General features: G+C 53.9%; 1 protein-coding gene across 1 annotated transcript in view; it reads left to right on the forward strand.

The window, feature by feature from the left end:
* Positions 1–16,959, forward strand: part of GID4 (GID complex subunit 4 homolog) — an 18,666-nt gene extending 1,707 nt beyond the window's left edge. The window contains exons 2-6 of the mRNA XM_033846710.2: positions 2,957–3,016; positions 8,195–8,302; positions 10,361–10,462; positions 11,652–11,782; positions 14,103–16,959. Coding sequence (XP_033702601.2) covers positions 2,957–3,016; positions 8,195–8,302; positions 10,361–10,462; positions 11,652–11,782; positions 14,103–14,166 — 465 coding nt within the window. The 3' untranslated portion in view covers positions 14,167–16,959. The remainder of the gene's footprint in view (positions 1–2,956; positions 3,017–8,194; positions 8,303–10,360; positions 10,463–11,651; positions 11,783–14,102) is intronic.
* Positions 16,960–23,048: the final 6,089 nt, after the last annotated feature.

Consider the following 23,048-nt stretch of genomic DNA (forward strand, 5'->3'; position numbering starts at 1 on the left):
ACCTCCTAGGCTGTTCCCAGAAGCCCCCCCAAACATCTGTCCTCTTGAAAGGCTTTCCAGAAGCTTTGAGGTCTTGTGTGAGGACAGAACGTAGTAAGTGTCTTTTCCTTATGCTTGCCCTTTGCCCTTTAATAATTTTAAATCTTAAACAGCCTCTTTTCTGAGCAAGTAGTTCTCCCACCCAAAAAACAGTTGTGGATGTGTTTTCTTTCCACTCACTGCAGAGCGTTCATCAGCCTCTTTTTTCTTACTGCTTTGTGGGAATAGATAATTTCTTTTGATTGGGAGAACTCCATTTCCGTGTTGTGTCTTTGGTCTATAAACTTAAATATCTATCATGAGCCACGATATTTATTGTAATTGAAAATAGTAGGAGTTCCCTCGCGGTCCAGTGGTTAGGATTCAGTGCTTTCATGGTCATGGTCCAGGTTCAGTCCCTGGTCAGGGAACTGAGATCCGGCAAGCTGCAAGGTGCGACCAAAAAAAAAAAAGTACCATGGCTGAGTTATTTCAGTCTTCATGGTGAGATGCCTAATGTGGTAATCCCCCTTCTCTTTTGCTTCAAATGTGAGAGTTTAGTAGGAAGTTACAGGCCTTTTTACTTTTTGCAGCTAATCATAAAATTCTAGAAGTGAGATCCCCGGTGAGGATCATGTTTTCAATGACCTTGAACTTGTGCCCCTTGTTGAGTTTGATGGTTTAGGATGGGGTCGGAGACAAGTGGCAGGGTAGCCAAGTGTCAGAAGAGAAGTTCGTCTTGGCTACTGCAGCAGCTCCCCTCCCTTTCCTTAGTGTGTTGTTTCTGAATTCCTGTCAGGTGCCAACTTCCTCGTGAACCGCTGGGAGTGGGGATTGAGTTGGTGCACGACTGGTAGGTCCCAGGGCGGCTCGAGTGGAGGACCTGGCCGGTGGCTGGAGGCCCCTTGGAGTGGTGGTGGGGGCAGTGGTCTCAGCCAGGAATGCTGCCTTGTATCCGGACTGGTGAGCAGCTTGTCCGTCGTGGAGACAGTGGCGTGTGAATAGCTCCATCATCTGGTTTTTCAGCCAGGACTGGGTTCTCGGGCTCAGCCTTCTTAGAATACTTATGCTTTTTGTAACTTCATTTATTTCCTGTTTTTCGTAACAGCTTTACTGAGATACGATGCACCTATTAACACAATTCGCACGTGTAAGGTGTACAATTCAGTCGTTTTTTAATGTAGTCACAAAGTTGTGTAACCGTCACTGCAATCTAATTTTAGAACGTTTTTATCATCCCCAAAAGAACCCTTAGCTGTCACGCCCCTCCAACCCTAGGCAACCCCTTTTTTTTTTCACCTAAGATTTGCTTCTTCTGGACTTTTGGTGTAAATGGAGTCATACAATAATGTGACCTTTCGTGTCTAGCTTCTTCCATTGAGCACAGTGTTTCCAGGTTCACCCACATCATAGCAGGTGGCAGTGCTTCCTGACTTTTTATTGTTGCCTAATAGTCCCCTGTGTGGATCTACAGCATTTTGTTTATCCATTGATCCGTCCACGGGTGTTTGGATTTTTTTCCACTCTGGGGCTGTTATGAACACACTGCTGTGAGCATTCACGTACAAGTTCTTATGTGGACATACGTCTTCCTTTCTCCTGATGTCTCCCTACCAGTGGAATACTGGGTCATATGGTAATTATTTGTTTAACATTTGAGGAACTGCCAGACTGATTTCCAAAGTGGCTGCATCATTTTGCATTCCCACCAGCAGCGTCTGAGGCTCCAGTTTATCCACATCCTCGTCAACACTTGTTATTGTCCCTCTTTTTGATTGTAGCCATCCTAGTGGGTGTGAGGTGGTATCTCATTGTGGTTTTGATTTGAACTTCTGGGACGGCTAACAACGTTGGGCCTCTTTTCATGTGCTTCTGGAGTGCCTTTTTTTTTTGGAAATTCCAGTTTAAAGAGTTCCTCAAACGTTTGTAAGATTCTGACTGCTCTTTTTGTGGTTGTTGTTTTGTCACTGTGATTGCTTTCTTTCTCCTCTGCCATCCAAGAAGCTAAGAGTGAAGTGAAGGCCAGGTCACTGTGGAAGGAATATTAAAAAGAGCAGCTGTTGGACACAGCTGTGCTGCAAGACCTTCTTGCTGAGCACTTGCCTTGTTATCTTTCTCGTTGAGATGCTGGCCCGTTGTTTGGTTGAAGCTCTCTGCGCTGTGGTGGGTTTGAGTTCATCAAGATCAATTTGGGCAGAAAGGGAGAGACACATGCTTGGATGGAGGCCAGGATGAAATTCTGATTCTTGAGCAGGTGGTAATCCGTGCAAAGTGTTAGCCAATTTACAGTGCAGTTTTTAATCTTATTAGCAAGTATCCTTGCCACCTGATACCCTTTCTGGCAGCTGTGAGACCCCAAACTATATTGAAATTCAGTGAGAATTGCATCCTTGAAACTTAAGGCCTTGGATTAGAGCTGTGTGTCCTTTAACACAACTTCTTTACTGACCCCTGTGAGTTCGGATCAGCTGCTCGGTGCTGTCCGATGCCCAGGTCAGCAGGTGAGGACGTTTGCAGGGCTGTGGTGGTTTTCAGGTGGAGACTGTTGTCCCCAACACCGGGTGGTGGGACCGCCCCAGCTTCGTTGAAGCCCTCTTGCTTTGGTGCTGACCTCGTCTGGCTGGCTGAGTTCACTGCAGCTTTTAAGCACTGCCTTGGTGTTTGACTCATGGTGTATTGGAAGTAGTTGGGTCCCCAGACCTGGTAAATGCCACAAAATGTTCCTAGTTTCTTAAATGAGGCCTCACTCAATGTTGAACACTCAGCGTGCCACAGGACCTGTGAGCCCCGGTCTGCACTGGGCGAGCCGGCCTCCAGGCTCCCTCGCCCCCCACCCGCCTGCCGCCCTGGCCTCGAAGGGGCCTCTGCCTGCCGGACGTGATCCTGCTGTCTCCTGCTGGACCCTCCATTGGTAACGAGGCTGTGTGTGTCTTTTCAGCACGTGGACACGGGGAACTCCTACCTCTGTGGGTATCTGAAGATCAAAGGCCTTACTGAGGTAAGTGCCCCTCCCACGGGCAGGAGCCGGAGGGGGCCTCGGTGCTGAAGGGCCAGCAACCTCGACTCCTCAGGCCTGATTCAGGAGCCCCATTTGTAAGTGTGGTTTTGCAGGGGGAGCGTAGAGCAGGGAGTTTGGACGTGTCCTGTTGGAAAGCACGCAGACTCACAGACCGTTGACGTTTATAAACAGGTCACCATGTGCCCAACGCTACTGATTTTACTTTAATCCTTTTTTTTTTTTAAAGAAGATGTTGGGGGTAGGAGTTTATTACTTAATTTATTTTTGCTGTGTTGGGTCTTCGTTTCTGTGTGAGGGCTTTCTCTAGTTGTGGCAAGCGGGGGCCACTGTTTGTTATTTTTGTTTGTTTGTTTTGTTTTGTTTTGTTTTGCGGTACGCAGGCCTCTCACTGCTGTGGCCCCTCCCGTTGCGGAGCACAGGCTCCGGACGCGCAGGCTCAGCGGCCATGGCGCACGGGCCCAGCTGCTCCGCGGCACGCGGGATCCTCCCGGACCAGGGCACGGACCCGCGCCCCCTGCATCGGCAGGCGGACTCCCAACCACTGTGTCACCAGGGAAGCCCGAGGGCCACTCTTCATCGCGGTGCGCGGGCCTCTCACTGTTGCGGCCTCTCTTGTTGCGGAGCACAGGCTCCAGACGCGCAGGCTCAGTAGTTGTGGCTCACGGGCCCAGTTGCTCTGCGGCATGTGGGATCCTCCCAGACCAGGGCTCGAACCCATGTTCCTTGCATTGGCAGGCAGATTCTCAACCACTGCGCCACCAGGGAAGCCCCTTTAATCCTTTTTGAGGAAAACAAACATAGTAAGAACATAGCTGCCACCGTCATGGGTCAGTTTCAGCCTCTGGGTGAGCATCATTCCTCCGAGGACTGAGGTCTTCGCAGTTCGGAAACGTAGGTGTTTTCCTTCCTTTGAACCACCTTAAACCTCAGAACTCCTGGGAATATCGGAGGCAAGAGAGAGTGTGCTTTCTTTTCCCGCTGGTGAGTGGGCAGCAGGAGGGCCTGGCGCCGCCCGGCCGAGGGTTGGGGGCCGCGGCGTTCAGTGGCACTGGCGGGCATCCTCGTGCCGCCTCTGCTGGCCCCACGACTGTCACCTCTGTCCATTCCAGTTTCCTCATCTGCGAGGTGAGAGCTCCAGGAGCCTGCTCTGTCTCCCGGGGAAGACGCAGGGTCAGTGAGTGGGAGGCTCCGAGGGACCTGACAAGGCTGGTCCTCCTCGGTCTGGAAACACTTGTTTGCGTCGCCCCAGTTCCTCCTGTTCTCCTGCTTCCCCACCGGGAGTCTGGGAATCTGTGAAATTTGTTGTTGAGACAAAAAGGTATCTCTTCCCTCCTCTAGAAAACATCCAATCAAGTCGGGGTAGAAAATGACAGCAAAAGGAAGGGTTCTCACCCGGAGGTTTGTACTAGTAGAAGACACACAGGAGGGCTTCCCTGGTGGCGCAGTGGTTGAGAGTCCGCCTGCCAATGCAGGGGACACAGGTTCGTGCTCCGGTCCGGGAAGATCCCACATGCCGCGGAGCAACTAAGCCTGTGCGCCACAACTACTGAGCCTGCGCTCTAGAGCCCACGAGCCACAGCTACTGAGCCCGTGAGCCACAACTACTGAAGCCCTTGCGCCTAGAGCCCATGCTCCGCAACAAGAGAAGCCACCGCCATGAGAAGCCCGCGCACCGCAACAAAGAGTAGCCCCTGCGGGCTTCCCTGGTGGCGCAGTGGTTGAGAGTCTGCCTGCCGATGCAGGGGACACGGGTTCGTGCCCCGGTCTGGGAAGATCCCACGTGCCACGGAGCGGCTGGGCCCATGAGCCATGGCTGTTGGGCCTGTGCGTCCGGAGCCTATGCTCCGCAACAGGAGAGGCCACAGCAGTGAGAGGCCCGCGTACTGCAAAAAAGAAAAAAAAAAACAAAAACACCAAGAAGACACACAGGAAACAGAATATGCTCAACTCTTAGGTGGCCAAACACATTTGTTGAGCGCAGAACATAGACATTTAACTCCATAAGGAAACCAGCAAAATCTGTAACGTGGGATGTGGACACCAATTCCAAATGGTCACAGGAAGCTTTGTGCGAATGGTTAAGTAGGATTAAAAATCCACAAACCGTGTACGGAAATGCTGTGGAGCAGGTGACGCTAATGAAGGGAAGCACCCCCGAGCCACCTACAGCCAGCCTCCTCTGAGGGGATGGGGCGCTGGCTTGGCCCTTCCCTGGGCCCGGCCCGTCCCGCCTGAAGCCGCCTTTTACTAGAGGAGGGCTGTGTTTCCTGAGGCCCTTCGTCCTGCCCGAGCGTCAGGAGTCTGTGAATTCATCTTTTTTAATAACTTTTTTTAGTCCCTTTGCTGAGATATAATTCACATAGCATACATTCACCCATTGACGGTGTGCAGTCTAGGACCTCCCTGGCAGTCCAGTGGTTAGGGCTCCGCACTTCCACTGCAGGGGGCACGGGTTCCATCCCTGGTTGGGGAACTAGTATCCCGCAACACGCGGCCAAAAAAAAAAAAAGCGTACAATCTGTTGGCTTTCAGTATAGTCACAGCATTGTACAACTGTCTGACATTTTTTTAAGTTACAAATCTAGTACACGGTCACTGTGGATAATTGGTAAAGTGCAGAAAAGGGTGATGATTCTTTGGTTTTACACCTGTTATAAAACACAGTTAACCATTTTGGTTTGCTTTTCCATTTATAGTTGTTGAAAAATCAAATATGTGATTTGCTTTAATGTAACCGAACGGTTTGGGTCATAGTCACGGTCTTCCTCGTCTGTACGGAAATAGGGAAAATTCACTGTTACATTGGAGATAAATGTCCTCTCATCTGCCTTACATTCACAAATAAGTACAGTTTTTGAAGTTTGTGTGCCTTGTGGAAATTAAATCCCAGAATTGTGAGAATGGGTGTCAAATAACATTCTCTTTGCAGTCCCGAGCCAGCCACCCGCAGGGAGAGGGGCGTCCCCGGGGAGGCCCGGCGGAGGCGGCTGGCACCCGGCCTGGGAGCCCAGCCTGGGGGTGTCATGGTCAGGCCTGCCACGCACTCTCCAGGCAGTTCTGGACGCTCCCGAGGCTGAACCGGGGAGCCGGTCACACTGTCCGGAGCCCCAGGTGCTCGTTTACTGCTGGTTTCAGAAGTTCTTGCTGACTTACTGGCCAGTCAAACGTGGCCCCCCCGGAAGGCAGGTCTTCACGGAAAGCTGGAGCCACCTCCAGGCAGGTGAGCCTGGAGTCAGTGAGGGGAGTGGGACCTGGCACAGGGAGCCCACCCCCGGGGGGTGCTGGCCACCCCCCGCCCCCTTTGTGACTCCCCCGCCAGCTGTAGTCAGGGCTCGAATGTCCTCGCCTGCCCTGTGAGAGGCTTTGTCTTTTTGGTTCCTTCTGTGTACATGACTCTCATTCATTAGGTGTTTATTTTATTTAATTTTGGAAGTTTGTGGGTACCTTGTGGTCACCCTGGTAGATTGCCTGAAACATTTGAGAGAGAAGTCGGCGCAGAATCACTTAGTAGGAAAACTCGTGACTTGAACATAAGTGTGTTCTTTGTGTTATAATAGGAGGACTTGACCATTTATTCTTCTATTTTAGGGAAGTCTTGATAAAACTCAGGAAGTCAATATACTGTCTATAGCTTTTTACTTAGCGCCTCAAGTCCGCTGTCAGCTTACACAGAACTTTTTCCCTTAGCAGTCCTTCCTAAAACGGATGAGTATAGATTGGTTTATACCTTTAAAAATCAGGTTTCCGGGCTTCCCTGGTGGCGCAGTGGTTGAGAGTCCGCCTGCTGATGCAGGGGACACGGGTTCGTGCCCTGGTCCGGGAAGATCCCACGTGCTGCGGAGCGGCTGGGCCCGTGAGCCATGGCTGCTGAACCTGTGTCCGGAGCCTGTGCTCCGCAACGGGAGAGGCCACAACAGTGAGAGGCCCACGTACCGCAAAAAAAAAAAAAAAAAAATCAGGTTTCCACTTAGGAACTTATCTCCTCTTTAATCTCTTCACGCTGTATCTATAAATACCTGTTTGAGGAACCCAGCACCAGTGTTGGGGTGAGGGCTGCGGTTTCGGGGGGTGGCAAATCTGTGGTGTTTCGAGCTCACTGCTACGAGGACAGGCTGCCTGGACGTGTGCGGTAAAGCAGCCACGGCCTTTCTGGAAGCCCCGGTCCACGTGGCAGGCGAGCCGGGAGAAGTGGCAAAGCCATGAGAACAGATTTATTTTAAACGGGTAGTTAAGTTTGATGCCGATTGAGAGGGGCTTACGTGGGGTGAGAAGAAAGCGGGACCTCTATGGTCCTAGGATTTGGGGGCGGTGACCCTTGCTGTGCCAGGCGGCGGGTCATCACCGCACCCTCGGGAGGTACCCGGGCGGGTGGGTGGTGCTGAGGGGCCACCTGGCAGGTGGGTTGGCTGGTTTCTAGAAATGCAGAGAAACGGTACACTTTTTTACGATGTTGACTTGTTCTTTCATTAAGTTTTTCAAAATCTTTAGTGCTTCCTTACTATCAGAGGAACAAGTAGCAAGGTTGCCCGGAGTAGTCCAAGCACCCAATCAGCATGACGGCTTATTTGTTTTTGCAGCCGTTGTGACTTCCCAGGGCCGACATGATTTATCAATGTTTCCCATCGCATAAGCTGTCTTAGCTCGTGCGATAGAATTATACGAATGCCTAATACAGGAAGGTATTCTACCAGCCTCCCCCCGCCCCCCGAAGCTGAAGAGTCGGCGTAAAAGGGACAGGCTGAGCCAGTCTGAGAAGCAGTGGCTGAGCCGTGGCACGAGGGAGACGGAGCTCGATTACGGAGCCTCTCTGGGTATTCGCCTTGGAAAGTAAAACCTATCAAGTTACCATCTGCTTTGTATTCAGAAATAACCTGTCCAAATATCTTCTCTGAGCCATCAGCCCTTAACAAGTGCGCCAAAGAAGGGTTCTCTGCTTCTGGCAAAGGCCCCGGAATCCAACAGACCCCCTCCCCCAGCCCCTTCACGTCAGGCTCCCTCCACGGCCGCGGGCGTCGCTGGGCTGGGTGGTTGCTCAGCAGTGTGGCGGTCATTTCTGCAAAGTTTTGGGGAGAAATTACAGTGAGGTTGGTTTCTTCCTTTGTGAAAGGTTACAACTGCTGTTTGACGTCGTGTTTGACATTTGGGTTCTTACCATAGGAGTATCCAACCCTCACGACCTTCTTTGAAGGAGAAATAATCAGCAAAAAGCACCCTTTCTTAACCCGGAAGTGGGATGCAGACGAGGATGTTGACCGCAAGCACTGGGTGAGTGCCCCTCTGCTCTGGGCCCCCGGGGGCTCGTGGCACCGTCCCTCTCCAGCCCCTGTTCCTTTCTCGCTGCCTCTGCTCTGGGGAAGCCTGCGAACGGCCTCTGCCTTTAGGGTGGACCGGGGCGGAGGCGCGGTTCCCCCTCATGAGCAGGACCTCAGGGCCGCTCCGCCCCTGGAAACGCCCGCACGTGTCAAGCACGGGTGTGTGCTCGCAGCCGTGAGCTCCTCAAGACAGCTCAGAGCTCCTCCTCGGGCCTTTTCACCAGGGCCACGCGAGTCTTGTGTCTTTAAAAACCCATTTCTCAGCTGGTCGTTAGAGCCTTTTGGCTTAGCTGGCTGTGGCGAGGATGAACCTTGGTTTCACACCGAGCAAGTGCAGTGCGCTCAGCCCTAAAGCACCCAGGATGAGGTGTCAGTAGTGGAGATTCCAGAGCAGCTCACTGGCCCCGCCACCACTCCACGCTCTCCTGCTTCCGGGCCCACGGTCTCCTGGGGGGCCCCTCCTGCAGACACTCTGAGTCAGCGTCCTTGTAGGTGAGCTGCTTTCTCATACTTGAGTTAGGAAAGAAACATCTATCAAATGCTGAGTTTCGATTGAATTTAAACTTGAGCTTTTAAATGGAGCAAGCAGACGCTGAGATAGATGGCCACCTGTGTTTCTAACAGAGTATGAACGGGGCCGAGCGTCTGGAAGTTGGGGAGCCTGGAAGGTGCCGCTGTCGGGGAGCACCCCTGGGAGCTGTCAGGCCCCGCCCTGGCTGGCTCTCCCCGCCTGGCACCTACCTCTCCTGCACAGCCCAGCGAGCACACGGCCTGTCTTCCTTCCAACTTTGTTTTCCATTTCAAATTGGTCCTGCAAAAAGGAAGGTCTTTGAGGCCCAATGAAAACTCAGTTTGAGGCTGGTTGGCTGCAGGTGAAGAACCTGGAGAGCAGCTCAAACTTCCCGTTGCCTTTCGTTAGAGCTGGAGACACCCGGACTCCAGCCTTCCTAGGCTGGGTTGAACTATTTTGAGTGAAAGAGGGGCCGGGAAGGCCACCCTGGGCCCCGGCCTGCTGGGCGTGCGAGGTCGGGCATGTGGACGGTTTCCCTCCAGGAGCGCTGGCTGCCTTCGCAGGACTCAGGGTTTCCCGATGCCCTCTCCCCACGTGGGATTCCCAGACTCTCACGTGGGCCCCAGGAGCTCTGAGTGCCCCGCTGTCTGTTGGGGAGCCACGATGTCTACTGCACACTGTGGTCAGGACACTGTAGTTGACCCTCGAGTTTTCCTGAATGAGATTTGAAGTGGGTATTATGATAAAGGGATAAAAGAGTATGGTGATTATCATTATCACGATAAAGATTCCTCACACGTAATCTACTTAGAATAAAAATATCTGTGTGACAGATTCTATGACTTAATACCTCTCTGTCTTAACTTTTTATTCAGGAGTTTTTTTTATAGAATTAATACATACTTATTTTTAAATATTTGGAGGAAACAAAAGCAAAACATCTATAATGCCGAATACCTAAAGCTAAAACAGGGGTTGACCTTTTCCTAAATCTCTTTTGAGTATATGGACTTTTTTTTTTTTTTTTTTAACAAAAACATGATCATAAAGGTACAGCTTTGTTGCCGTAACCAAGTGTTACTTGTTTCTGGTCTCAGCTAGCTGGCCCCAAGCCGCCAGGCCACTGCGTTGTCAGGGGACCCCACTTTACTAACTCCCCCCAACCCCCGCATTACAGGCTGGTTCAGCCTGAGCCTTTGCCCCCGTTGGTTGATGTACGGAGACCCCGTCCCTCATCGTCCAGCTGCGTCTGTCTGGGGTGAGGTGTGAGAGAAGGCCCGGGGGTGCATCCAACCCCATTCAGCGGCCTTTCCTGGGCGCGTTAGCTAGGCAGGCGTAGGGCCCGGGCGTCTGCCCCAGGGTCCAGGCCCCAGTGCATGGGGTGACCAGACGCTCCCTGCCCGCCAGCCGCCGCCTCGCCCTGGAGGGACCACTGCACCGGCCCAGCACACTTGCCACCCCCTCTGTCCCTCATTCTCATACTCTGCTTTTGGCTTTCAGGGCAAGTTTCTGGCTTTTTATCAGTATGCAAAATCGTTTAATTCAGACGACTTTGATTACGAAGAGCTGAAGAGTGGGGACTATGTCTTCATGAGGTGGAAGGTAAGGCTGCCCGGCTGTGCCGACCTGTGGTGTGGCCCCTGGGTCCCAGGCCTGGGGCGGCACCCTCCACGCTCTTGTGTCCTCTCCCTTTGTTCTCTCCGGCGACCCTGCAGACTGGGTCATCCCAAGTGTCCTGTGTACTCAGGAGACCCCCATCGTCTCAGCCCCTAAGTGACCTCGCCCGGGCTGTGGGCCGTCACGGCGCCCCCGGTCCCTCCAGCTCAGGAAACACAGGGCTGGGGACAGAATTTGGGTTTTCCCCCAGCCCCTGAGAACCCCATTGGGCCGGGCTCACTGGATCGGCTCTGCTGCCCCCTCCGGCATTTCCTGGGTTAGAGCCCCAGGGTGCTGAATTCAGCAGGCGAGTGTGTGAAATCGCTTCGAGAACCTACACCCACCTCCAGCCCCTCACCCCCAAGCTGTAGGAAAAAGCCGCTTGAGGTGAAATCTCGCCAGCTTTCCTGCAGATGAAGCCTGTAGCACCCTCCTTCCCGGTCTGTGTTTCTGTGGTGAGAACTGGGGCAGGGGCTTGGCACTGGCGGCAGACAGGCAGGTGCCGGGGGAAAACCTGAGTCCCGCCTCGCCGCCGGCCAGCTAAGCAACCCACTAAAGGAAGTGTCGGGTGAGACTCTACTTCAAAATTAATTTGAAAAACTACAATTTCAGAGACTGGGGAAAGGGAAGGAGAGTTGCTTGGTCTCCAAGAGTTTCTCACGCAGGGAGACTCCCCCGTGGGCCGTCTAGGCCTCCTGCGGGCCCTGACCTCGCCCCCCCAGGGGGCTGGCTCTGCCCGGGGTCTGAGGAGAGCAGCACCATTCTGACCGCTGCTGATGGGGGGGTCCCCAGGGCGAGCGAGCTCCACCTGCCCTCGGGGTGAGGCCCGGGCCATAGAAGTGACCCTCGGCTCTCAAGGTGACCGGGAGCCTAGCGACGGTTCCTGGGGTGCAGCAGAAGCGTGAGTCCGCGGCTCAGGGGTGGGAAGGTTGTGATGTACTCTCGAGGCGTGGGCACCACGGCGCCCACTCTCGGCTCTGACCCCGGTGACCTCGACACGTGGTGGCCGTGTTCGTAGGTTGAACATGCGAGTGGCTCGGGGGTTCACAGTTGCCCACAAGCCACCTGCAGGGGGCAGGGAGGCCTGGGGGGCCGGAGCCCCCGGCGCTGACCCTCCGTCCCCATCCATGTGCAGGAGCAGTTCCTGGTCCCGGACCACACGATCAAGGACATCAGCGGTGCTTCCTTTGCCGGCTTTTACTACATCTGTTTCCAGAAGTCGGCGGCCTCCATAGAGGGCTACTATTACCACAGGAGCTCGGAATGGTAAGGACCGGCCGCCGCGGCCTCGTGTCTCGAGGGGCTCGCTTCCGTCCACAGGGCAGTGTAAACAAGGTAAAGAAATGAAGTTCTGGGCACAGGAACTCACAGCTAAACGCTTTCAAGCAGCAAGTATTGTCAGCTATGTTTATCTCAATCTTGCAGGTCTTGTATTTATTCCTCCCCAGTTTACTCAGTAACTGAAGTGTCAGACCTTGCTGTGGACAGCGGGAACTTGGCTGTCAGCGGCCTTTTTAATTTTGTGCTCACGCTCCCACCTGGTGCCGGCCGGTGACCGGTGCCTGTGGGCGTGGTCGGCCCTGCCCTGGGCCTCTGCCCCGGTGACGGCCGCGTGCCACCCGAGGGCTGGTGTTTGTCACCTTTGCGGGCCTTCTCGTGGCTCCTTGAGCTTTTGTGAGTGCCCCGTTATCCCTAAAGGGCAGACGGTATCATGAAATACCTGATTTCCTCTCTGAATGTGGAAATTATTTCCTCGCGACTTTTGCACACTTTGAAGGCTCCTGTGGGACGCTGCGTGGGGCTATCCAGCGACAACCAAGTGCCCGGGGCTCCATGCAGCCCCGGCCTCTGTGGGAACAGCCGTTGTTGGGGTGTCAACACCTGTTCAGCTTTCAAATGAGTTTTTAAAAGTTTTCCTATCCTTTTAAAAATACCCGCTTTACGGAGATACAGTTCACCTGCTGTGCAGTCTCCTCACTGGAAGCGTACAGTCCAGTGGGCTTTCGTGTCGACAGAGTTGCGCAGCCATCACTGCGCTCAATTTCAGAACGTTTTCGTCGGCACGAGAGGGAGCCCTACCCCCTGAGCTGTCACCCCACCTCCCCGCCCCCTCCAGCCCCAGGCAACCACTAAGCTGCGCTCTCTAAGTGCAGGTTTGCCTGTTGGACGTGTCGTGCCAATGGGCCGCGTACCGTGTGCCCTCTGTGTCTGAGCGTCGGCTTTGAAGGGCCCCGGGTTGCGGTCTTTATATTGCTTTATATTGCTGAGTGATTTCCCACCGTGTGGATGGACCACCTTGTCTTTATCTGTTCATCAGTGGGTGGACACGTGGGTCATTCCCACCTTTCGGCTGCTGTGGACGTGGGTGTGCAAGAGCCTGAGTCCCTGCTTTCAGTTCCTCTGGTCACACAGCTGGGGTGGGATTGCCGGGTCACGGGGTATTCTATATTTCACTTTTCAGGGAACTGTTTCCCACAGCAGCCGCACCTTTTCACGTTCCCACCAGTGATGCACAAAGGTTCCGCTTCTCCCGTTTCCCCGTGTCCTTCCCAACATTTAGGATTACAGCCATCCCACTGGGTGCAAAGGCCTAGGGTTAGGGTTCTGATGGCTAATGCATCGTCCTTTCTTTTCCTTTTTTTTTTTTTTTGGCTGTGTTGGGTCTTCGTTGCTGCTCGTGGGCTTTCTCTAGTTGCGGTGAGCAGGGGCTTCTCTTTGTGGCAGTGCACAGGCTTCTCACTGCGGTGGCTTCTATTGTTGCGGAGCACGGGCTCTAGACGCGCGGGCTTCGGTAGTTGCGGCGCGTGGGCTCAGTAGTTGTGGCGCACGGGCTTAGTTGCTCCGCGGCATGTGGGATCTTCCGGGACCAGGGCTCGAACCCGTGTCCCCTGCACTGGCAGGCGGATTCTTAACCACTGCACCACCAGGGAAGCCCCCATCGTCCCTTCTTGTTGATGTTTTGGGTAAGAGATAAACTGCTCTTCTCTGTGCTGCTCCTCCCTCTTCTGTGGATGGGGTGGGGGGAGCCGACACACTGAGCATCCCCGAGTGGGGACTGTCCCGCCCCATTTATCCTTCATCTGCTTCCCTCCTCGGAGCACCCGTCACGGGGACGCACACCCCGCAGAGCTCTCGGATGCTCTAGCAGCCGCGTCTAGGGAGAAGGAAGATGAAGTCGCTAAGGTTGGGGGGTGGGGTGGCTGTGACGTCATCGATCCCAAGCTCTCCGGATCTCTGCTCTGCAGGTCGCACGGCTTCGGAGGGAAGCAGGGCGGTGGGGAGGGCTGGAGGGCCTGGTCTGCACCGTCCCCCAGAGGACTTGGCCTCTCATTTCCTGAGACAGGCTGTCGTTGCTTCAGGATTGGAGCGGGGCCCACAAACGGCAGGTCTTCTGCGTAGTCCAGGGGGATTAACCAGAGAAATGGAAACAAGGCCAAGCTCAGCTCCCCTGACGGAGTCTGAGATGAGCCAGCGTTTCATGTAGGCATGGGCTCTGCAGGCGCCGGCGGGGCAGGTTCCACACCCTGTGCTGGTTTTCAGGATGCTCTGACGATCCCCCCCCGCCACCCTCCTCTCCTCCCCACAGGTATCAGTCGCTCAATCTCACTCATGTTCCAGAACACAGCGCGCCCATCTACGAATTCCGGTGACAGCGGTCCGGGACAGCAACCAGATAAACTGAACTTGGCAAAAAAGAAATTTGCCAAGAAAACTGTGTACCTGCCAGAACCAGGAGAACGTGTGTTCCTGTTTCTTCACGAGCAGACTCGCATCAGAAAGCATGAATGTCAACCCACGGCATCCGAGGCGTGCGGCCGACCGGCGAGGGCAGGTGGAGGGCGGCCTCGGTTCCTCTTCCCTCTCTGTGGCAGTTTGGTCTTAAGCTGTTTTTAAGCTACCGTAAATGCACTTTTCCTCCTGCACAGCTGACTTCTGTATCACTGAGACGCACATCCCTTCCCCCACGCCCCCTCCAGCCCCGGCCCCCCTCGGCCTTGGTGCTCAGTGGGCCCCACCAGGCCCCCCGCCCCCCGGTTGCTTACTCTGGTAGCTCAAGGGACGGCCGAGCCCAGCAGCCGTGTGCCCCCGGAGCCCTGTGCAGGGAGGCGGCCGATCGCTCGGCGGGGTTGGGGCACTGCCAGCCCTGGGATGCTCACGCTGAGCTAGTCAGTGGCCGGCAGCTTCCCCGGGCCTGCTGTCCAGGTCACAGGATTTAAGGCTTCCCGATCCCTGGCAGGGACAGATTCCCGTCCTGCTCACTCAGCACGTTTGCTCCAAACTTTTGAACTTGAGGGCAATACTAAACTTAAAAAAAAAAAAAAAAAAAAAAAAAAAAGGTTTTTTTATTACAAAATTATTTTTATGGTCCCTTGAACAAGGACCCTATGGCAAATGCACAATTATTCAGAATTACATTTTATCGTTTTCACATTGAAAACAGCAAATGTTGACTTAGTAGTTTTTATACCTATATCTATTTGTAAATGTATATTTAATCAGCCAGCAGTTTGAAACTGGTCATGTGGTACAGAAGTTTTGCAGCATTGCGTCAGTCACAGCGCTAAACGTGAGAGCCGTTTTGGGGGCCGTTTTAGCATTTGTGCGTCCTCCTTTCGCTACTCAGAACAGCAGTGCTTCGTGGCGCCCTGTCCCGTCAGGCAGCTCAGCAGCGTTGGCGTGGGGGAGGGGTGGGAGCATATGAGCACTCCCAAAGAGCTCGAGGCTCACGTGCCAAAGTGTGTGTGTGTCTGTGCGCGTGCGCGTGCAGTTGTGTCGTTTAAATGTTTAGAAAGCCTCATAGCGTGGCATCCGCTGTAGCCCGCAGATGTGGGCAGGGCTTGGGGGATTGGCATTTGCTGGTGCTTTACAAGACTTGCTCAGAATACTGGAGGGAAAGCTTTAACAACGAGGTAGTATTTTAACCCACGGGAGCAAAACAAACGCGAGGTGCGTGTCCACGGGCGGAGTAAGAAAGCACAAAGCCCTTCCGTCTAGGTGCGTGGTGGGGCAATCTCTTATTCCCAAGAAGTGACTTTCGTTTATTGACGTACGTACTGTATGTTCCTGAGGTTGAGTCAGGAGAAGCCTTAAAGGAGAAGTGTTGGGGAAGGTGGTGGGTGGGTGTCAGGGCCGCTGGGCTGTGTGGTCCTGAAGCTCCCTGCAGGGATGCACCTGGAAAGGCCAGGGCCTGGGGACCCTGGAAAGTTGCCTGGTGGCTGCATTGGAGAGATGCTTCACGTCTGTCTCCAGAGATGAGTCAGAAATGTTTCCCAGATTTTAAAACTCCCAAAGGCAGTGGAGTGGCTGGCTCTGGTCAATCCCAGCTGGGGGCACAAGGCCTGGGCCAGCGCCGCAGGGTGTAACCAGCTCCTGGAAGGGTTCAGGTGCCACTCAGAATGCCGCGGGTGAGGTCCGCCTGGAGCCTGTCGGGGCCGCGTGCGCGTCCTCCAGCGGGCAGGGCAGGGTGTCTGAGCGGCGCTGCTGCCCGGGCGGGCCGGGCTTTGTTGTGGGCTGGCTTCCTTGCTGAGCCAGGGGTCAAGTGCAGCGGTGTTCGGGGGTGAAGAAGTGGTACCCTTTGCCAGCTCTTTGGGACACACCTGTGATGAAGATTGGTTCTCATACAAACCTGTCTGTCGAGGATGCAGAAGGGGTGGTCTCCACATCCCCTGAGTAACTCCCAGACCACCTGCCCTGACTTAGCTCCCGAAGGAGCTCGGGCGGTCATCCCCAGCCCAGGTTATTCTTTCCTGGGCCTTCTCGTACACCCACATGCCTCTGCTTCTATGTGCAGTGTTTTTGGTTGACTCTTGTATTCATCGTCGAGAAATGAGGGCAGATGCACACTCGCTGCCGTCTCCCCCACCCCATCCTCAGGACTCAGCTCCTGCTCTGCTCAGATGCCCTCCACCCCGCACTCTCAGCCTCGCCACTGCTGCTGGTGTCGTCCCTTCCCACCCACCCATCCTTTCAGACTCGACGGCGTCTCAGCTGCGGTCCCACGGTAACGAAGCGATGCCTCCCGTGAAGCAGACGGTCCACCTGCCTGCTGGCTCTGTGGTGATGTGCACGGCACGAACTCCAGGGGAGCAAAGGGGGCTTTTCAATGTCTTTTGCTTTCAGAAACAGGGAATTTATATTCTAAGGCCTTGAATTGATTTTTTTTTTCCTCATAAATAGTCAGATAAGCTAATTTTTAAAAAGAAATGCCATTGAGTATGTGCATTGTGGTTTAAAATTACTAACGAGTTCTGGGAAAGAAAAGTAATATTTGATTTTGAATCTTACATGTTTTTAAAAATTAGATTTGAATGGGCAAAAAGTATTTTGTTTCTTTAGGGAGTACATGTGGAAAGGGTTTGAGGGTTTGGGACGGGAGAAGTATTTTGCAGAGCTATCAATGTCCAAATAATTTTTAAAAAATAATAAAGGTATTTAAGCAGTGAGTCTGTCCTATTTCTAAAGCAAAACGGTTCTGTTAGAAGAAACCAACCCCCTTTCTGGCCCTGTGGCCGTGGAGGTTTGTGGGCCCCCACAGGGGATTCCAACACGGGGGGACATCTGCGTGATTAGGGGCGAGGCCTCCAGGCTAGTGAGCTGGCCCGCGGAGCGGGGTTACCTGCTGGGTAATGTCGGGGTAGAGATGCCAGCCTGGTGCTTGGCTGGTGTGTGGACGGAGCCAGTGAGACTTCCTCCCCGTCTGGAACCTCAGAGCCCGGGAAGTAAAGAGAAGGGACGGCGGTAGCCTCTCCCACGTCAGTGCTCACCTCCCCCAGGTGCGCTTGCTGTGTGCTGACCGCCGTCCTGGGTGCTTGTGACACGTCCACACGTGACGGACCCCGAGAATGGCCTATGTCCCAGCAGGGGGATACATGGCAATGACACAGTAAAGAATCCGTGTCTGTTAGATGTTGAGGGACAAGCGTTACAGGGGAAGAGCAGGCAGAGGTGCGGCAGGCTGGGGGCCACTGTGGGTTGCGCTGGTTGAAAAGACGGTCGGGTGACATTGAGCAAAGACCTGGAGGTGGGTGCGAGCCACGCAGACGTGTGGGGGTGAGCCCTCCAGGCAGAGGGGACAGCGGCGTGGGGTGTGTAGGAGCCTCGGGGCCTGTGGGACCTTGTCGGTCGCTGTCGGGATCAGGGCTCTGGCTTTACTCAGAAGGAGGAGAGGCATCGGAGGGTGTGGGCAGAGGTGGGATGGGACCCGATGCAGCTTTTAAAGGATTTTCCCGGGTGGACGGACTGAAGGGGCAGGTGGAGAGCAGTGGGAGCCCACTGCCGAGCTGGAGGGTGAAGCTGACAGGCTGCCTGGGCGGTGTAACAGCGAGAGCTGTCCGGGGGGTCCGAGGCTTTTGGAAGAACCAGCAGCCTCTGTGTTAGTCGGGGTCACTCTCATTTGTTCGCTGCCGACGTTTGATTCATGGAGGTGTCGGAGTGGAGACACGGAGAGATTTGTAAGAGAAGGGAGCACGCCTGCCACGCGGGGCCGCGTGGGGAGCACCAGGTTTTGGGCAAAAGGTGAACAGAAACCGCCATCTTTGTTGGGCTTTCTGAGGGAAGGGCGGCGGGGGAGGGGGGCAGACCCTGTAGGGCCGGCTAGTTGGAGTGATTCGGGCGGGCCTGGGGCACGAGGCTGCCTGGCCCTGGGACGATCAGGCCAGGGGTAGTGGCTAGACCATTGCATGAGAAGGTGTAGCAGCAGTGTGGGCTCTGGGATGGTGGCCTGTGTGGGAGAATCACACGGGGGAGTGGGAGCCTTTGCCTCCCCTGAAAACGGGCCAGCTCTGAGGGGGGGCAGCAGGGATGCAGAAAATCAGAAGCTGTAGTTGATGTAATTGGCCCTGTGGTGAGCGGATGCCCAGCCGACTAAGAAACTAAGAAAGCACCGAGCCGTGATGGAGAGCGGCCCCCGGGAAGATGAACCTGGGCTGCGCGTGCGTCTCCAGTGCACATGGCACAGGTGGGGGGTTCCGCCCCCTCCAGCCGTGGGCACTCGCGGCCACAGGCTGGTCCGGCTCTAACTGGGCCGCCCGTGGTCGCCCTGGGCCCGTGAGGATCGGGCGGTGGGTTTCTGGCGGCCGGGTCTGGGGGGTACGCGTGGCCGCTCCCAGCTGGCTGGTGCCCAGGACAGCGGGTCATCAGGTGCAGCGGCCGACGGTGGAGGGGGTCTGAGGGGAGGGCGTGGAGCTCAGTTTTGGACGCGTTAAGTCTGAGGGAAATACAAGTTAGACTCCAAGTGATGGTGGCCATGCGGCCCTGAAATTCAGGAGGAAGGTCTGGACTGGAGACGGGGATTGGAGAGCTGTCAGCATCTAGACAGGGTGTTTAAAACCATGAGATGGGGCTTCCCTGGTGGCGCAGTGGTTGAGAGTCCACCTGCTGACGCAGGGGACATGGGTTCGTGCCCCGGTCCGGGAGGATCCTGCATGCCGTGGAGCGGCTGGGCCCGTGAGCCGTGGCCGCTGAGCCTGCGTGTCCGGAGCCTGTGCTCCGCAATGGGAGAGGCCACACAGTGAGAGGCCCGCGTACCGCAAAAAAAAAAAAAAAAAAAAAACACCCATGAGATGGGGGTGCTCATGGATGGGAGGAGGGATCCGCGGTGGAAGCAGGGTGGCGGGGGAGGCCAGGGATCTGGGGTCCTGCGGGCCACGGGACGGCAGGGCCTTCAGGAGAAGGAGGGACCCACTGTGTCTGTGACGCTCAGGGCTGACCATGGGGTCCAGCGCGTGAAGGTCACTTCTAACCTTGGGGGAGGGGCTTGCACGGACAGGTAGAGGCCAGGGGGAGTCAGAGCAAGCGTGGGAGGGAAGGAAAGTGCTCAGAAGGCTTTGCGGGTAAATTATTTCACACTGTCACACACACTGAGGTTTTTTTTTTAATTGTGGTAAAATATTCACAGTATACATTTACCATTTTAGCCACTTTGAAGTGTACAGTCCAGTGGCATTAAGCACAGTCATCGTGTTGTACACCCATCGCCTCCATCATCTCTGGAACTTTTCCATCTTCCCAAAGTGGAGCTCAGTCCCCATTAAACACCAACTCCCCACCCTCGGCCCCTGGCACCCACCCTTCTACTTCCCATCTCTGTGGACCTGACGGCTCCAGGGACCTCGTGTAAGTGGGATTGCCAGTGTTTATCCTTTTGTGACTGGCCTGTTTCACTAAACGTGTCAGAACTTCCTTCCTTTTTAAGGCTGAATAATATTCCATTGTATGTATAGACCGCCTTTTGTTTATCCGTTCATCCATCAGCAAACACTTGGGTTACTCCCAGTTTGGGGTATTGCGAATAATGAACGTGGATGTACAAATTCCTCTTCAAGTCTCTGCTTTCACTTTTGGATACGTACTCAGAAGTGGAATTGCCAGATCATGTGGTGGTTCTATTTTTAATTTTTGAGGAACCTGCATACTGTTTTCCATAGTTGGCCGCACCATTTTATATTCCCAGCAACAGCGCAGAAGGGTTCCACTTTCTCCGTGTTCTCACCAACACTTGTTCTCCCCCACTCTCTCTCTCCCCCTCCCTCTCTCTCTCTCTCTCTCTCTCTCTCTCTCTCTCTCTCTCCCTCTCTCCCTCTCTCCCTCTCTCCCTCTCTCTCTCTCTCTCTCTCTCTCTCTCTCTCTATATATATATATATATAAAAAATACACACAGACACACAAATACACACCCCATCCTCACGGGCATGAGGCGTTATCTCATTGTGGTTTTGATTTGCATTTCCCTAATGACTAGTGATGTGGAACATCTTTCCACGTGCTGTTGGCCATCCATATATCTTCTCTGGAGAAACGTCTACTCAAGTCCTTCATTTTAAAAATCAGGTTGTGTTGCTGTTGACTAATGACTTTTTTTTTTTTTTTTTTTTTGCGGTACGCGGGCCTCTCACTGCTGTGGCCTCTCCCATTGTGGAGCACGGGCTCCGGACGCGCAGGCTCAGTGGCCCTGGCTCACGGGCCCAGCCGCTCCGTGGCATGTGGGATCTTCCCGGACCAGGGCACGAACCCGTGTCCCCTGCATCGGCAGGCGGACTCTCAACCACTGCGCCACCAGGGAAGCCCTAATGACTTCTTTATATATTCTGGGTATTAACCCCTTATCCAATATATAGTTTGCAGATATTTCTCCCATTCCGTGGGTTTCCTTTTCACTCCGTTGATAGTATCCTTTGATGCACAAATCAAATATTTTACAGTTCCACTAGCAGCCACTTCAGAAGCTTGTAAACTCTTACTCTGAGATTCCTCGGGTGACATGAACACGCGAGGTTGGTAGTTGGCGTCCCAGGTTTGGGTTTGGAAGACCCAGACCTTCCAAGCAGGAAAGGCCTCGTTGCCTAGAAAACGCTTGACATTTGGGTTTTCTCCCTTGACCCTGGGAGTAGGCCTGATTTCACAATATTTATGAAGAAACAGACCCCTGGGGATTGCGAGTGAAGCAGACACAACAGCAGAGATGCCAGGACTCTTGAAAGGTGAGTCGCATTCCAGGACATTTCCACCTTCCCAGATGTAAACCGGTAGTGAACACACCTCCGTGGGCACAAGGGTGGTGGCAGTCAAAGCCCGGAACCGCGTCTTGGGGCAGAGGGAATTAGAGGACCTTCCCCCCGCACCGGGCCAGGGCTCCACGCTTGCCTGGACTGCCCAGTTCCCAGAGGCTTTCACCTCCCATCTTCCCTGAACTTCACAGACCTGTAGACATAGATGTTCTCCTCGCTGTCTGCCTGTTACCCTGGGGTCCCTGGACTTCACATCTCAGCCCTGCCATGAAAAGCTTGAGCCGCTGGGCCAGGCACTTTGCATGACTTCTAACCTTGCTTTGTCAGAGGAGGAGGAGAGCGGCAAGCTGGAGTTTACGACACCCCTGTCCAGCCTGGAGCCTGGTGCATAATAGGCGTTTGGTAAACGTGGGCTAAGTCTGGGGAGGCTGTGACACCCCCGGAGGACACGTGATGGACAGTGGCTCTGGCATTCAAGGAGGACTTATGAGCAAGCAAACTTTATCTATTATTTCATTTTTACAGCAACCATGTTATCCCCGTTTTCAGGGTGTAGAAATAGGCTCAGAGAGGTTAAGAAATTTAACCAAGCACACACAGTTATGAACCTTGGATCTGAACACAGCGTGATTTCCAGTGACCTGCTCCCTACTCCCAACTTTGTATAAAAAACATGCAGGAGGGCTTCCCTGGTGGCGCAGTGGTTGAGAGTCCGCCTGCCGATGCAGGGGACACGGGTTCGTGCCCCGGTCCGGGAAGATCCCACAAGCCGCGGAGCGGCTGGGCCCGTGAGCCATGGCTGCTGAGCCTGTGCGTCCGGAGCCTGTGCTCCGCAACAGGAGAGGCCACAACGCTGAGAGGCCTGCGTACCGAAAAAAAAAAAAAAACATGGAAAGTTGAAAGAATAATTCATATACACACACACACACACACACCCTTCCCCCAGGTTCAACAAGTGTGAACATGATGCCACATTTCCTTCACACTTTCTCTGAATATACATATATACACACACGTACTTGAAAGTACGGTATAGACATCATGACCTTTTACCCCTGTTGCGGACTGAATGTTTGTGTCACCTCCCCAAATTCATATATTGATGCCCTAGCCCCCAGTGTGATGGTATTTGGAGATGGGCCTTTGGGAGGTTTTGGGGGTCAAGTGAGGTCATAAGAGGGGGCTAAGAAGAATCACCAGCGAGTTCTCTCTCTGTCTGTTTCCCACTGCGCACACTCCCCGAGGAAAGGCCACGTAAGGACGTGGCAAGAAGGCGGTGGTCTGTAAGGCAGGAATGGGACTTGCACCAGAACCCAACCATTCTGGCACCCTGATGTGGGACTTGCAGCCTCCAGACTGTGAGCAAATTAAATTCTTTTGTTTAAGTGAGCGGTATTTTGTTATGGAAGCCTGAGCAGACAAAGACAACACCTGAGCACCACCATGTGCATCTGCTAAGAATAAAGAAAATCTCCTATGTAATTACACCCAAGAAAATTAGCAATAACTCTGTAATATCTAATATTCTATCCAAAGTCAGATTTTTCCCAATTGTCCTAAGAATGTCTTCTCATAACTGCTTTTTAAATTTTCACCCGGACGGGACTTCCCTGGTGGCACAGTGGTTAAGAATCCGCCTGCCAATGCAGGGGACATGGGTTCGAGCCCTGGTCCAGGAAGAGCCCACATGCCACGGAGCAACTAAGCCCGTGCACCACAACTACTGAGCCTATGCTCTAGAGCCCATGAGGCACAACTACTGAGCCCACGTGCCACAACTACTGAAGCCTGCGTGCCTAGAGCCCGTGCTGTGCAACAAGAGAAGCCACCGCAATGAGAAGCCAGCTCTCCACAACTAGAGAAAGCCCGCACGCAGCAACGAAGACCCAACACAGCCAAAAGTAAATAAATATATTTAAAAAAAAATTCAACCGGAATCCAGGCAAGGTCCACACATTATATTTAACATCTCTTAATCTAGAACAATCCTTTCCCCACCGCCAGCCCCTCCACCTACATCATTGACA

Source organism: Tursiops truncatus, chromosome 20 (genome assembly GCF_011762595.2).
Source record: "Tursiops truncatus isolate mTurTru1 chromosome 20, mTurTru1.mat.Y, whole genome shotgun sequence".
NCBI classification, from domain to species: domain Eukaryota; kingdom Metazoa; phylum Chordata; class Mammalia; order Artiodactyla; family Delphinidae; genus Tursiops; species Tursiops truncatus.